General features: G+C 36.3%; 1 protein-coding gene across 33 annotated transcripts in view; it reads left to right on the plus strand.

The window, feature by feature from the left end:
* Positions 1–16,250, plus strand: part of TCF4 (transcription factor 4) — a 463,737-nt gene that overhangs the window by 424,581 nt on the left and 22,906 nt on the right. For 29 of the 33 annotated variants that reach the window (XM_077135388.1, XM_077135394.1, XM_077135390.1 and 26 more), the window contains 4 exons: positions 3,597–3,664; positions 4,600–4,678; positions 8,549–8,625; positions 11,350–11,553. In XM_077135388.1, the coding sequence (XP_076991503.1) occupies positions 3,597–3,664; positions 4,600–4,678; positions 8,549–8,625; positions 11,350–11,553 (428 nt within the window). The remainder of the gene's footprint in view (positions 1–3,596; positions 3,665–4,599; positions 4,679–8,548; positions 8,626–11,349; positions 11,554–16,250) is intronic. The other 4 variants (XM_077135384.1, XM_077135387.1, XM_077135417.1 and 1 more) reach the window with 1 other exon arrangement.

Raw genomic sequence — 16,250 nt, forward strand, 5'->3', positions numbered from 1 at the left:
AATTTTATCCAACAGTGTCAGTGTGTCTTAGTTACAAAGACCACCAACGGAGAACAATAAACTAGTTTGATTAAAGTTTACTCTTCCATTTCCTGCACATGGTCATGAGGCCCAACCCCCCCCCCCATAAATTCCAAGGAATCCCTCCTGCTAAAAATTAGTATATTTTTTGTAGCCTATATTTCAGGATATAGCCTGTACTGATATAAACTAGTGTATGTGTTTTCAGACTGTGTAGTAGGAGTACTGAAAATGCTCACTTTGTCATATTTATAGACAAGCTCATGGAATTGTTATGCTGCTTCTGATGGTTTAATAGCTTGAGGGTCATTTTGACTTGATTCAGAAAATCCTAAATTTTAAAGCCATCATCTCTCAGACAACATACTATGAATTGCACTTCTTATTCTTTTGATGTCTTCATGATGTTCCCAGCCTGAGGCTATGGGTGTGCAGTAAAGGAGCAGCACATTTTCCAAATTCTGATTTTCAGTAGTTGGTCCCCAGGCCCCACTCATCCTGGTGTTTTGTTTAGGGTGTGTTCTAATGGGAATTGACATTTCCCCAAAGCTGAGACTGACACAGAGGGTGGTCCAACATGCAGTGAAAGATATGAAGCCCTTCTTTCTGCTGCATCTTCTAGCTAGCAGCAACACCTGTGTTCAAGCCATCTGAACAATAATTGGGCGGCTGGCAGTGTTGAATCCTCCTACAAAATTATAGTTCTTCTTAATAATTGCTCATCTTCCATTCATATTTATGTTACAGCTCTACTTAGAGACTGATTATTTTTTCTCTTGAGCAAGAGAAATTGATTTCTGCAAAATAACCTAAGAAATCAATCCAGCCTTCACCGAATAAAGGCAATAGTTTTCATCTTTTTTCAATTATATGGGCATTTTGGTAATTTCTGACAGTATATGAGTTGGCAAAAACTTGAGTCGCGAATAGCAGTCAACTCCTGTTACATTAAAACCATAAGTCAGATTTGATGAGCACAGAGTTTAATTAGAAGTGTGTTTTGCTAATTTTCCATTTGAAAATTAAAAATTTATTGACTTTCTGAGTATTTATGCCCTTTGATATATCAGTTATATAAATAAAAAGAAATCTTTAAGAGAAAGCACTTTTTCATGTTCAGGGAATCTTGAAAATATGCCTTCTCCGAAGTTTCCTGGAACAGAACAAAAGACATTCCAAGTGAAAGGGCAAACTGGCCCCAGTAAACTGCTTTGAAATTCGAGCCCTTGGTTTGGTTCCCCAGCTGTTGGAAGGTAAAATGGCTTCATGTTAAAAAATAGCCTCTTGTTATCAGTGACTTCCATGAGTGGCTTTTGTAGTTCTCTGAAATATTTTCATGAGAATATAAGGTAAGGAGTAGATTATATTTTTTGAAACTCTACTTCCTGGGTCTTAATATCTCCCTTTATAAAATGGTAAATAATAGAAAGTTTAGTTAGAAAGGTGTGATAAAGTAAATATTGCTAAAGAAATAATGACTCATAAAAACTTCTCTAAAGTGTAATTCTATGCTATAAATGATTTTTTTAATGTTCTTAAAATTCTTTTATTGGCTTTCAAGTTTTCCTCTTTGGTTTTACAAAAAAAAATATGTATTTTTTAATGTATAATCTTCATTTTAAAATTGTTCAAAGGAAGATTCAATCTTTTAATAGCTACTACTTAGCACATTTTATCTGTATGTGAAACAATATTTTGTCCTTCTTAGTTTAGGTTCTTTTTTAGCTAATATGATTTTTTCCAGTTTGTGATTCTGCAGTTTAATTTCATGAAGATCTGCTTTCACATGAAGCAGATATGACATTTTGTCTGCTGAATCCAATTTTTAGATATCTAATAATGAAAAGATAATGTTGCTTCTAAAAGAAAAAAGTTGCCCCAGATACCATGGTGTAATATATGCTAAAGATGTTAGTGCTGTCTACATTTTCAAAATCTGTTCTGTTTTCTCTTTAGAATTGCCTTTAGTTTTAAAAGAACTCCTTAATCCAAATTTCTTCTCATTCTTCACATTAGATATATATGCAGTTACCTTTTAATATAAATGTTTTAATGATCTTGATATTTGTGAGTTGCTTCCACTAGCCCAGTTAATTGCATGGTGTCAGACCGTCATTTCAAAGAATTTGCTTAATCATATAATCTTGAGTACTAATAATTTATATATTTTAATATAAATTTGTGATATGAAAAAGCAGGTTTGATTTGTCCAAATGTGTTGTGTTCTTTGTACGGCATTTCAGTTCTTTTGGTATTTTAGTAATTAACAAATGAATATGGGTGTAGGTTTTATTAACCAAATAAGACATCTATCAAAAGGTTTATCTAGTTGATTAGCCCGACATATAAACATGTAAAAAGAACAAGCGTACTTTAACCACGCCAAGCAGAAGTCAGGAGAATGAAATTGAGGCCTGTAGAATCAGAGCATCTGACCAATTACATTCTGATTCTACCACTCCATTTCACAGGTTAGAAACCTGATGATGGCACAACCTACAGCAAAGAAGGTGCTCTCTTGGTTCAAGGAGAGGGCTGGGGATTGTTAAAACGTACAGTGACATTTGTTTGAATTAGTCAGTTGATTTAAGATTTCCTTATTTCACACACACACACACACACACACACACACACAAACAGGGAAAAGCATCTTTCCCTGGGAGTTCAGTGAGTTTTTTAATTACTATGTCAATTTTGAGGTCTTCATAAATGCACCTCAGCAAATGTTCTAGGCATTGTATTGATGCGGCACTATACCATTTTACCGTTTGTGTATAAAGGCAAGTTACCTTCAAAAGATATTTGTTAGATAGAGATGGCTTTGTGTTAAGTACTAGAATCTACATCTTTTTATTAACAGTACTCTTTGTTCATCTATTCACTAGATAAAAATACCAGTGTTTAAGGCAGTTGGGGTAAGCGTCATGACTAGGTAGACTTATTTTATCTCTGGAATTTGAAACCATATTGACTTTCGGTAGCATAGCTGTTCAAATTTTTATGTGAACACAGACTTAAATGAAATGGAGAGTGAATGTAGTTTAAAATATTTTCTCTGCTAGGAAGCTGGAGCTGTTAGATTTTTTAATTTGATTTGGCTTGCTTTATGGCAGAATTCTGCAAGTGAACCCCCACCTCCCATGTTATTATGTATCCAATTTTTCATTTATTTGAAAACATGGAAAATTATTTGTGAAGATAATTCTATTTACTATATAAAGAAAAACCGAACTTTGAGGACTTCCGAGACCTGAAAATTCTCCACACTTCCTAGCAGTGAATGTCCATGTGCTCACTTGGTGCCATTCACTACTCATAAGCAACAAGAGGGAAAGTAGTGGTGACTAAAATACTTTATCTTTAAACCAAGGTGTCAGATTTATATTTTATCTGTAAAAAATGTAACATGAATATATTTGACATCTACCTCAGCAAACAAATTAATGCTAATTAAAGATTAATGTGTTGTAATTAGCATTAAAAATGCAATTAAATTGTGAGTAAATGGACCAGGAATAGAAAATTGTTAGACGTCTCACTGCCTGGTTTTCATATTCTGCCTTTTGTTTTTGCAGCAAATAGAGGAAGCGGGGCAGCAGGCAGCTCCCAGACTGGAGATGCTCTGGGGAAAGCACTTGCTTCGGTGAGGAAATATTGACTTTGGACTCCACGTGTACCATTGTAGGAGGGTGAACTTTAATCAGTAGTAAACATTTGGAATTTTAGAAGAAGAATGGCAAATAGCTCTGATTTTGGAAAAATGGTAGCTTTTTTGCATAGTGTCATTGGAAAATCTGAAGAGAGAGCTCTAAGGCATCTAGTACCTGGAAAGTCTCTTTCATCTCGTATCCTCAGAGTTGTATTAAGCGGTATCATTGATGGATCTTAGGGTCTTTAGGTTCATAGATGTTCTATCTTGATTTCTTATTTTTCTCTAAAGTAATATGGTGTTCATAGACCAGCCAAGCTTAATATTACAAAAGGCATTATAAAACATGTTGGAAAAGGCTTTGGGGGGGGTGGAGAGGGAGTGGCAGTGATAAGATCCATCTAGAAATTGTAACATAACTGGCACTCTAGGACTCAGCTCTTCTTCTTTGCTGGCTTGCTGCCACAGGGCTAGGATTGAATATCTCTTGCATGTTCACTAGTGAAAAAAATGGAGCACCTTATTTGCTTGAGGAAACACACCTGATATTTTCTCCAGAAGTAGATTTCTGGAGATACATTGCTCTAACTAATATTTTATCTCTTCATTTGGGTTTTCCTTACCATTGGGAGCATAAAATAAGTTTTATTTATGCAAACTTTGTGCTCTAGAATAAGTACAAAGTAAAAGTTTTTATTCAGTCTGGGCCTTCTAATGCCTGGAATCACATGCCTTCATCATAGTGAAAAAGGACTTGGGTAGAAATGTTAGAGACTATACAGTCCCACCCCTATTATTAATCAAATTTGTTTTGTAATATAATTTTTAAATGACTTGCATTGACTCTTTGTGATGTAAAAAAAAATGTTCATTGTTTATTCCTAATGAATGAGGTTTTGTTGTTGTTTTTTCCTCCCCACTGTTTTAAGATCTATTCTCCAGATCACACTAACAACAGCTTTTCATCAAACCCTTCAACCCCTGTTGGCTCTCCTCCTTCTCTCTCAGGTACTGTACTTTAAATCCCATTTCACTGTAGTAACAAGTTTGTGAGAATGATTTGTCCCATGTACTTCCTGCTCTATCTAGTAGGTAGAAACTCAACTTCCTTCAAAATCCCAGAACATGATAGTCCCCTACAGAAAAATAGGAGTGAGAGAAATGGACTACAATATGAAGTAATGGTCATTCACATCTAAGACTGTTCTTAAAAATTAGGTGAATGGATGCTTTTAGAATACACAGGCATATGGAGTACTTACTTCATAAACTTTGCTTTGCTTTGCAAAGAAGACACCCAACAACAGTGTCTTCCAATAAAATATCTCAGATGGAAAAAATATATGTAGTCATGGAATGGGACAAAATGTAGAGTATTCAAAAGGATCATTTCCCATGGAAATTTTTAGACTTTTTGAATTCCTTCTTTAAAGGCCGTGCCATTGGAATGTTTGAGGAAAACTGATTTTATAAATAAATCTTGATGTAATTGTGTAAAGTAAAAGGGAATATTTGCCTTTTAAATATAGCAAATTAGCATGACCTATGCCATCTAATTGACTAATTAAAAGTTGTAGAATTACATCAGTAAATCACTTCACTTTTCAGAAGTCTAAGGGCCTCATTGTCCCTCTCATTCCCACCCTGTACCCCAATATAAATGCTTCCAGAAGGCCTGCCTGGTGCACGTGTCTGCTCTTTGGAAAGAGGACCGGTGTGGCTTTTAAAAGATCTTTTTTTTTTTTTTTTTTATTAATTAACGGAAAAAAAGAAATTAACCCAACATTTAGAAAGCATACCATTCTACATATGCAATCAGTAATTCTTAACATCATCACATAGATGCATGATCATCGTTTCTTAGTACATTTGCATCGGTTTAGAAGAACTAGCAACACAACAGAAAAAGATATAGAATGTTAATATAGAGAAAAGGAGTAAAAGTAATAATAATAGTATAAAAAAAAAAACAAACCTATAGCTCAGATGCAGCTTCATTCAGTGTTTTAACATGATTACTTTATAATTAGGTATTATTGTGCTGTCCATTTTTGAGTTTCTGTATCTAGTCCTGTTGCACAGTCTGTATCCCTTCAGCTCCAATTACCCATTATCTTACCCTGTTTCTAACTCCTGCTGGACTCTGTTACCAAAGATTTTTTTTTGACTAAGGAACTAAATCACATCTGTGCCTAATTGAAACCTGAACTTATTGTAATTTTAGTGGAGTTGCTTCCCTATTTTTTTTTTGTCTTGTAAATCTTTTTTTTTAACTTTTTTTATTAATTAAAAAAAATTAACAAAACATTTAAATATCATTCCATTCTACATATACAATCAGTAATTCCTAATATCGTCACATAGTTGCATATTCATCATTTCTTAGTACACTTGCATCGATTTAGAAAAAGAAATAAAAAGACAACAGAGAAAGAAATAAAATGATAATAGAGGAAAAAAAAGTATACGTACCATACCCCTTACCCCTCGCTTTCATTTAGCACTATTTCAAACTGAATTTATTTTAACATTTGTTCCCCCCTATTTATTTTTATTCCATATGTTCTACTAAAAGGAGCATCAGACGTAAGGTTTTCACATTCACAGAGTCTCATTGTGAAAGCTATATCATTGTTCATTCATCATCAAGAAACATGTCTATTGGAACACAGCACTACATTTTCAGGCAATTCCCTCCAGCCTCTCCACTACATCTTGAACAACAAGGTGATATCTGCTTAATGCGTAAGAATAACCTCCAGGATAACCTCTCGACTCTGTTTAGAATCTCTCAGCCATTGACACTTTGTCTCATTTTACTCTTACCCCTTTTGGTCGAGAAGGTTCTCTCAATCCCTTGATGTTAATTCTCAGCTCATTCTAGGGTTTTTCTCAGTCCTTTGATGCTGAGTCTCAGCTCATTCCAGGATCTTTGTCCCACGTTGCCAGGAAGGTCCACACCCCTGGGGGTCATGTCCCACGCAGAGAGGGGGAGGGTGGTGAGACTGCTCATCATATTGGCTGGAGAGAGAGGCCACATCTGAGTTGCTTCCCTATTTTGCCTCCTCAAGCCCCATATTGTTCCCTACATGCAACTCATGCATAGTTTTTTATAATCCATGTCCCCCAGCAGAGAATGGGAGGTTTCACCTGCTGCTAAACTTTCAGAGGTGATGGCTATGGCATAGGTGGAATTTCATGGCAGCCTTTTCCAAGGCTCCATTGACATGGGAGGGTCCCAGAATAGAAAGAGGGGTAGCTGGATCCTGAAGTCCTTATATCCAGAGAAACAAAGTTGGCACTGGGAATCAGCAGAGATGATAATAAGAGGATAATGTAATAGCAGTGAAACATTCCCAGTACAGAAGTGGAAAGTAAAAAGTTCAGTATTGGTGTACTCTTCTGGGTCAGCACATATTACTAGGCTCTGAAGAAGGGTCACAAGTGATAATGTCCAGAACCAGATAAGGATTGGGCACAGAGGACTTGGAACGACATCTAGCCAAGTGTGATGGGTGGTGAGGGAGTGTGAGCAGGTAGAGCTCCGAACAAAGAGGCTCAGATTTCATCTGTTTTATAACTTGGGGTAGGGTGGCGGAGCACTATTCTGTGGTCTAATAAAGTTTGAGAATAACTCATTTAGTCTCATGCACTGATGTTACAGATGAATGTACTGAGGTCCAGAAAAGCGTAGGTGACTTGCAGAGTTTATACCAATAGTAATACCTGAGCTGGGGTGAGAATCTGGTGCTCTCCATTTTGCCACTCCACTTATAGGCTAACTGGGAAAAGAAAGTTCTGATGCACAAATCATTCAAGAAAATGCCACAAGTATTCTGACCCTGAGCAGCATTCTTTAAGTGGAAGGCACAGAAACAAACCTAGGACATGCCACTTTTGAGAGTTCTGGAAATACATTAGGGAAAACCACATATCGGAAAGAGAGAACTTATAAGAAGATGTAAATATGGGCACAGATTGCCATTTTCACACCAATGTCTCTGTCTAAATTCTGTCACTAAAAGTAATTGACCAAAATATTCTATTTTTATTTAGCATAAAAATATACATACATGTACACTCAGGAAAGACAGGAAGAATAGGTTTTAAGAGTTCATAGTGTTGGCGTATGAGATTAATTTTTCCATTTCTGAGTTAGGCATTTTGAGTTTTCTGTACTGAATGTGTATTATATTATTCCCAGTTTAAAAGTGGTTTTTATTTTGTAGGGTAGATATACCTACACTATATCATGATAAGAATCTTTCTTTACCTTCAAGTTTACTTCATCATAAAAAAAAATATTTTCCTTGAAAGAAACTGCATAATTAACATGATATTGCATTTTTAACTTACTGGTTTAGTGGATCACTGCTGACTAATCATAACCCCTTAAAAGGTTTCTGGAGTTTTAATAGTACTTACAGATCATTTTTTTAAATAAATAGCAAAGGTGTTATTTGAGAGAATTTTCATTTAATATAAACTGGCCTTATCTGAAGGCCAACAAATCCCCTCCTAGAATTCTTGAAATTGTCTGATCTATATAGTGATATTTTTCCTTAAACAGGAACTCTTCTACCTACAATTCAGAATCAATTAAATGTTCCCTTTTAGAAGGCAGCCTGAGGGAATTCTAAGTCTAGGTAAAATATACATATTTTACATTTGAAATGTTTCCCTTGCCTAAAAATTCTAGTATGAAGAATTTACATGTAGATACCATATTGAGTAAATGAAAATCAGCATTGTTATTTAAAAAAAAAAACTGTTTAAAATATTGGTAAGTGCTCCCTTCGGCAGCACATGTACTAAAATATCGGTGAGATTTTTTAAAAGATGTTATAGATCTGATTGTAATTCCCACTTTAATATCAGCAGGCACAGCTGTTTGGTCTAGGAACGGAGGACAGGCCTCATCGTCTCCTAATTACGAAGGACCCTTACATTCTTTGGTATGTCTCCCCTCTTAATCTCAACTCCAGCCATTTTCAGACTGGTATTTTTTTTTTCTTTTGGCATCTACTTCACTCCAAGATTCTTATTTTCACTAGTAGTAATTCAGTTTAAAATATGAGCACACAAGTATGATTGGAGTCAAACTTGTATGAGGCTATGATTTGTTCCTATTGGTTGATTGTAACACAGATACTGGGGGTGGAAGCCCCAGGGCCATAAGTATTTAGCACCAGAAAAGATTTTGAAAATTCTGTACGGGTGAAGCCCTCTTCTCCATCCTTGGGAAAGATCCCTGTCAATGATTAAATAACTTTCTTGACAGCAGGAGAACTTTCTTGAAGCTGAATGGCTGGAATACTTGATAATTCTGTATACCCCTGTTCTGCTTTCTAAAATAACAGGTTTATAGGATGTGACCTTTTGACCTCTGAAGAAGAAGCATTCTGTTGTCTATTCCCTCGTTCTCTTTGGTCCTCTAAGAAATGCAGTCATATCATTGACAGGAAGGAAAGGCCTATTCTTCTAGTAGGGAATAGCTAAAAATTTCCATGCATGTGATTAATATTATAAATACTCACATGATGATTTAGTTTCTGACACAGTAATATTTCTCAGTTCCTAGTGGATGGGACTGGAAATATACATAAACCACACTGGCCTATGCAGTATTTTGTCTTTACAGAAATCAAATAGGGACCAGTAGGAACAGGTGGGAAGAGCCTCTCAGCCCTTCATTGAGGCGTTTCCCTTTTCTTCCTCCATGCTTTGAGGAGAAGAAGATAGAGCGTTATCTGTCTAGCTTAGTGTTGTGTCAGAAGTTGAGGACTTCCTTTCTTCCCTTTCAGCTTACTATTTAAGTCAGGGAAAATCTAAAAATGAAAACACAAAGGTGAATTTCCCCTCTTTGCTGTGCTCTTCCTTGCTGGAGTTTGTTAATCACTCCTCTGAGCATTTTAACCAATAACGGCAACCACACAGTGAGACAACAGGCATTTCCAGCCCGATTAGTCTACAGACTGCATCCAAATAATCCATCGTTGTTTAAGGATTTGTCTCCATCGGTTATGTTCTGAGACCTCAAAAGTGGGCCTTTGTCCAGGAACTGAACTATGAAGACTAGGCTTATTCTTGTGAACTACAGCTTCAAATCTCTTCAAATTCTGTACACTCGAGGGGTGGTTTGCAAACAGAAATGACTCTCTCCACCATGATACTGCGAGCCAGACAGTACCATAGGCACATGCATTATTCCTTCCATGCTTATATTTACACTTAGAAGTATATATTGTCCTTCCTATTTCTTTAATAAATGAAGATGCTTGGACTCAAAGAAATTTAGTAACATTTTTAAGGTCAAATAAGTAGCAGAGCTAGGATTCTAGGGGAGGTCATTTAACTCCAAAGCCTACCAAATCAAAATGTTCTGTAGCATAGACTAAGTATGTTAGACACACATTCTTCCTGTCAGCATAGAATAATTAGAAATTGTTTTTTTTCGTGCAACAGAGCTGGTGCATCTGTTTGTAAAACCCATTGGAAATCAAAGTGGATTGTAGTATGATGTTGTAAAAAGAGGCAATAGTTTTGAAGCCAAAAGATCTAGATTCAAACTCTGACTTTACCATTTCCTGGCAGTGTGAGACTGAGTAATTAATTCACTTAACCTCTCTGAGCCTCATTTTCACATCTGTATTGAAGGGAAAAGATTGTCTTCCCTGCCTGCATTGCACATGTGGAACGAGGAGCCAATGAGGTGGCATATATAAAAGTACACATGGGAGAGAGGTGTGCAGATGTTTATTTGATATTATTGATCACATTAACAAAAGAATATACGTCTACATGTCCTTTTTCTCCACCTAAAACTAGAACCTCTTCCTTGTCTAGCTGTGGAAAAATAGGATCCTAATGGCTAGATAGAGAAAAAGCTGGGTAGTTCATAGTTGAATATGGTAATGATTCTATAGGAGAGTAGTGATTTTACTCTTCAGTCTTAAAATCTGATACTTTGGCTGACAGAAGTTTTGCCATTTTTTTTTTTGTTAACTGTTTTGAGGTCCTTAATGAAATATTGTATCACAATATTTGATGTGCACACACACATACCAGAAAGTGGTATGTATCAATAGATGGAAGTGAAATCGACGAAAAGCTAGAAACACAAGTAAAAAAGTGATAGAACTTAGCAACACCTTACAATCTGTGTGCATTTGCCTGTCTCTGACTTGGTACTTAGCATGTACCATGTGCCATGTATGAAGGAGAACAGGAAATGGGCTTTCAAGAAGATAATCTGATTGGGCAACTATCCAGTCATCTTTCCATTGCTAATTTTTTGAACTCTTTAACCAATGTCTTCCAGAACATTCCTTAAATTAGATGAGCGTTTTTATTTTCTAAAGTAAACCTAAATTCTCTTTGAAGCTAATGCAATACAGTATAGCATATGTACGTTATAATGTCCTGGAAGATCTAATTGTAATTCACATTTACCTTACTCATGAAAAATAACAGTGTAATTACAACATTGACATTTCCACCAGTTTTCTAGGAAGGACACTATTTTTATTATTCTAGGAAATAAACTTTAATGAAAACGTCTATTCAGAAACCCTTATGCTTTCTCACGAATTGTGGTTTGTGTCAACTGAGCTTTTACTTATGTAACCTATACATATTTCAAACTAAACCAGATTGTCCCATCATTTATTAACCAACAGCAAAGCCGAATTGAAGATCGTTTAGAAAGACTGGATGATGCTATTCATGTTCTCCGGAATCATGCAGTTGGCCCATCCACAGCGATGCCTGGTGGTCATGGGGACATGCACGGAATCATTGGACCTTCTCATAATGGAGCAATGGGTGGTCTGGGCTCAGGGTATGGAACTGGTCTACTTTCAGCCAACAGACATTCACTCATGGTAAGTGATAAAATGTATAGACTATAGTTATCATAAAGAGTTAGAATTTCCAGTATAAACACTACTGCTGCATTTGTTTTTTGCACGGCTATGTGGAGATAAAATTCATGTCACATACAATTCACCTATTTTTAAAGTGTGCAGCTAGTGTTTGTAGTGTTTTCACAAGATTTTGCAACCACCACCATAATCTAAGACCATCCCCCCAAGAAAAACCCATGCCCATTAACAGTCAGTCCCATTCCCTGCTCCCCTCAACCCCTGGCAACCACTGATCTACTTTTTGTCTGTAAATTTGCCTGTTCTGGACGTTTCATATAAATGGAATCATACAGTATATGGCCTTTTATGATTGGCTTCTTTCACTTAGCATAATGTTTTAAGGTTTATCCATATCCTATCAGACATTAAGAGTTTCATTCCTTTTTAGGGACAAATATTGTTCCATTTTATTTATACTACATTATGTTTATCCATTCATCAGGTGATAGATGTTTAGATTGTGTCTACTTTTTGGCTATTATGAATAATGCTGCCATGAACATTTGTTTTCAAGTTTCCATGTAGACACATGCTTTCCTGTCATTTGGTTGTACACCCAGAAGTGGAATTGCTGGGCCGTTGCTGGTGTTTGTAATATTCATCTTGGGTGACTTCTGCTGATGGACCCAGTTTCTGTTCATACCACGTTGCTGGCATTTCAAATATGAATGGGTTTCATGCTGTTTGTTTTGTTAAAGAAGCTAAATCAGTGTCTTTTGATTCTGATTATAAAGTAGAAATGTAGTGTGTGTTTGTGTAAATATGTCATGTGGGACTGGGTATTTTAATGTGTATATAGTTTTATCATTACTTATTTATGAATAAGTTTTCATTTGAACATTGTTTAAGTGTATTTGTCCATATTACATTGAAATTTCAATTTGCACATTACCTTTGGAAAAGATTCTTTTTTTGGATGCCTGTAATTATCCAGTCTTTTCTTATCAAAAATTTAAGTGTTAACAATTAGTGAGGTGACCCAGATTGGTAGAGAATTCGACTTGACTAGTGATCCTATGTATTTCTGCTCCATAAAAACTCCTGCCTTTTCTGCATGCACCTTAGTGACCTATTTTGCACCTTACAGCCTCTTAAAAAGTTGCTTGGCTGAAGGTTGAGCTTCTGTTATCACTGTTTAAAGATGGTTCTAGAAGAAAAATTCAGAATAAGTTATCGTGAGGTTCTTTAAGTTCTTCCTCAATAGTATTCTTCTGCCCCCTTTCAATTTGTCTGAATAAAAGACTACTAGTAAGGGTGCCATTCCGAGGGTGTATTATTGGAACCTGCAACCAATTTAAAACCAAAAATACTGGTTTATAAATAGAAGCAATGAACTCACTTCTAAAACGTGGAAAGATATTTTTGAATGCCAAAGCTAAATCTTTTTTTTTTCTTCTTCTTCTTTTCCTTGACCTCTACCCTCAAATTCATCTTTGAATAAAAATTGTTTGTCTGTTCATGGCAGTTGCTAAGAGTTTACAAAAGGAAAGTCTAGATTTTAATTTAGCTTGGCCTCAGGTAATGTGTTAAATACACTTGGGATGCATATAATATGAGATTTTAGTTTGTACAGCTCTTTTTTTTTTAACTACAATGTTTAAACAATACTGCTTTTAATTAAGGAATCTGGCTTTATTAAAAACGAGATCTGTGACTTATAACCGTTACTGAATATCTGCTCTCAATCAAGAGAAAAATAGTTTAATTTCTGTAGCTGTGCTCATTTTGCATATGTTAAACGGATGCAACAAGCACCGAGGGCATTGCTTCAGAGATAGTTTTTTTCCATAAATATGTAAAGTTTTCTCTTAAATACCAGATGTAGGTTAAGTGCTTCTTTAAAATATTAATCCACATAGATGCTTTTTGGAACTATTTGACCTTTGAGTCCTCTTGGAGAGTAATTCAGAGGTGGGGTGAGAGAAAGAGGCCAGGATCCTTTTGGGAGTTGGCTCTGACGGATAGACTGGCCCAGGTGGAAGGGCAAGGGGAAGAAGGGAGCAATAGAAAAAGGGACACCATTGGCCAATATAATACGGAAATGTATATGATTTGCTTTTTTAAATTAAAAAAAAAACGTTATGCAGAAGCAATAAAGCTGCTAGTTTTGCTGATGAGGAAGTGTCTGCTTAGTCCTCTGAAGACACTTATAATCCAATCAAGGACATCCGCAGAACCGGACAGATAATAGCATAACTCCGAAGACATGGCAAAGATGAGGCTGTTATAAAGACAACCTGCTGCCCTTTAAAACAGAAAGGGTTTTGCAGTCTTTATCTCTTCTCCTTGAAAGCCATTCATGCGCCCCACAGAATCTGAGTTCCTCCGCCTGAAACTCTAACATGTGCGAAAGAGATTGGATTGGCATTTCTTTCTTGTGCAAGCTCGTATGAATTTTAAAACAAAAACACAAGAACAAAGGAAATAGCTTTTGAATTTAGTCAGTCTGAAGTTAGCCTTTGACCATTTGATACATTCCACAATAAAAAGGAAGTTGAAGAGGGGAAAAAAACTCACCCCCTTCCCCCCAACAACAACAAAAAAAATTCAAGGAGGATACTGGTAATGTTTTCCACATTTGAATTTTAATACATGAAACAGACTATAAAACTTTGGCCAGCTGCAGTAAATAAAGTAGCAGTGGGAGGTATGCACCGGAAACTTGGGCAGAGTGCGCTGGTGGGAGTCTCTTTCCCAACTACACACCTTCATTTGTTGTTCTGTAGTGGAAGCAAGTTGCAGTAACTTGAGACCCGTTCCAGGCCTGGTTTTGTTTTTAGCAAAGCTCCTTTATAACTCGCCTTAATAATTCTTTCTGATTAAAGAATAGACAGCATTGAATCCTCCTGACCTCCGTGCTCTTCTCGTTTCCTCTCTCCCTGCCTTCCAAAAATCAAAACAAAATGGCTTGATAACTTGGAAGCCGATAGAAGCATTTCCCTCTGCAGCAGCTTGAAATCGTGGTGGGGAAAACCGTGGTTCTGCCTCGGCTATTATGTTATCTCATTTAATTGCTAACATATTGTACTTAGCTTTGGATTCATAAAATGTTTTCCTTGGAGTTCTGAAGTAGGTCTTTGGCAATTTACTAAGTATTAGCATAATGAAAGAGATTTTTGTCACAGCAGCATGGTTCATAACCCTAGAGTGAGTGCCATACACTCACTCATGGGCTTTCTAGATTCGATTATTTGGCTGAACTTCTCTCCTACTCAAAAACTTTCACAGGCTTTGCATTATCTACAAGATAAAGACCAATTCCTTAACCCAGCATTTAAGACCCATTCCATTTACCAAAAACCTGATGTTCAGTTATTCCCATGTGCAAAAACTTAACCAGCAAGACCACTGTGTGCACTTAACAGAATTTTCCCAGAGAAAATTCACATTAGGTCCCTCTTCGGTATCTGGTTTGGCCTACCTAACCCCTCCTCTCTGTCCATCTAATTCCCACCCTTTCTCAAAGTTCTGACTCAAATTCTGCCTCTGCCGGGAAGCCTTCCCCTCCTACCTCTACTCCCGGTAGTCATTTTATTCTCTGCTCTTATAACATCCTGACTCATACCATTGCCCATTTATTTATCATACCTATCTCTGTATATTTTGTAGGTATGACTTTTGCCATGCCAAATACATTGTAAGTTCCTTGGGTACCATATATTACATTTTTTGTTTCCCTTCCAATAAATCGTCAGTTGGAAGGGAAAAAGGGAAACTACCATTTTCTGGGCATCCTGCAAGTTGTCAGCATCTCTGCTAGGTGTGTCCCATATGTGTTATCTCAGGTCATCTTTACAAGAGTACCCAGAGAATGATAATAGTGGCCATTTTAGGTGAGGGTACAAGGCAGCCTAGGAAGCTTGTCAGTTGATCTCATAATGTACCTAGATTTAAATTGGGGTACATTGACTCCAAATTTCAAACTGTTTTATACTCCCCTGTTACTTCTCAGAGAGTATAAGTATACATTTGGAGAACTGAGTTTAGGTGTTAAAAACTTGGGTTTTCAAATCTTGTGGTTGGCGAAATGGCCACATTCCCAGAGCAGCTCTCTTTCTAAAGCTAGAGATAAAGAACTTTTCCTCCAGCATGATAACTTGCACAGATTAAAACTTGCATTGTCTAAACATTTATTCTTAAGTCTACATGTTTGTGCTACGTGGCAAGAGGTGTGAACTCTCCTTTTAAGGTCCTTGAAGTAATAAATTTTAACTTATTTTCCTTACCATAACCACCCACTTTTCTAATGGAGTCTAAGCTAAAATTGCTGAATGTGAGAGGACAAGAAACAAACTGGGTTTGTCACTAGCTTAGTTAGTAACTCTTACTCAGCTATAATCCCTTATGTGCCTCAGGTTTCCCCATGGTTAATCCTGATATTAAATTATTAGATTTCTTATAAATTATTAAAATGGTAATTTTCTGAATCTAATAACCTGTATTATTCATTCAGAATTCAGATCCACAGAAGAGACTTGAAAATAAAGCATTTTAAATGACCAGATCTGCTATTTCAACCTAATAAGAACAGAACTTATATAAGAAATGCCGTCATATGACTCTATGTATTCCAGATTTCTTGTCAATAGAATCTGCAATGATAGGATTATTTAGCTCCTATACCATGGATCTATATCAGTGTAGTTTTCCAGTCT

This window comes from Tamandua tetradactyla, chromosome 18 (genome assembly GCF_023851605.1).
Source record: "Tamandua tetradactyla isolate mTamTet1 chromosome 18, mTamTet1.pri, whole genome shotgun sequence".
Classification (NCBI taxonomy): Eukaryota; Metazoa; Chordata; class Mammalia; order Pilosa; family Myrmecophagidae; genus Tamandua; species Tamandua tetradactyla.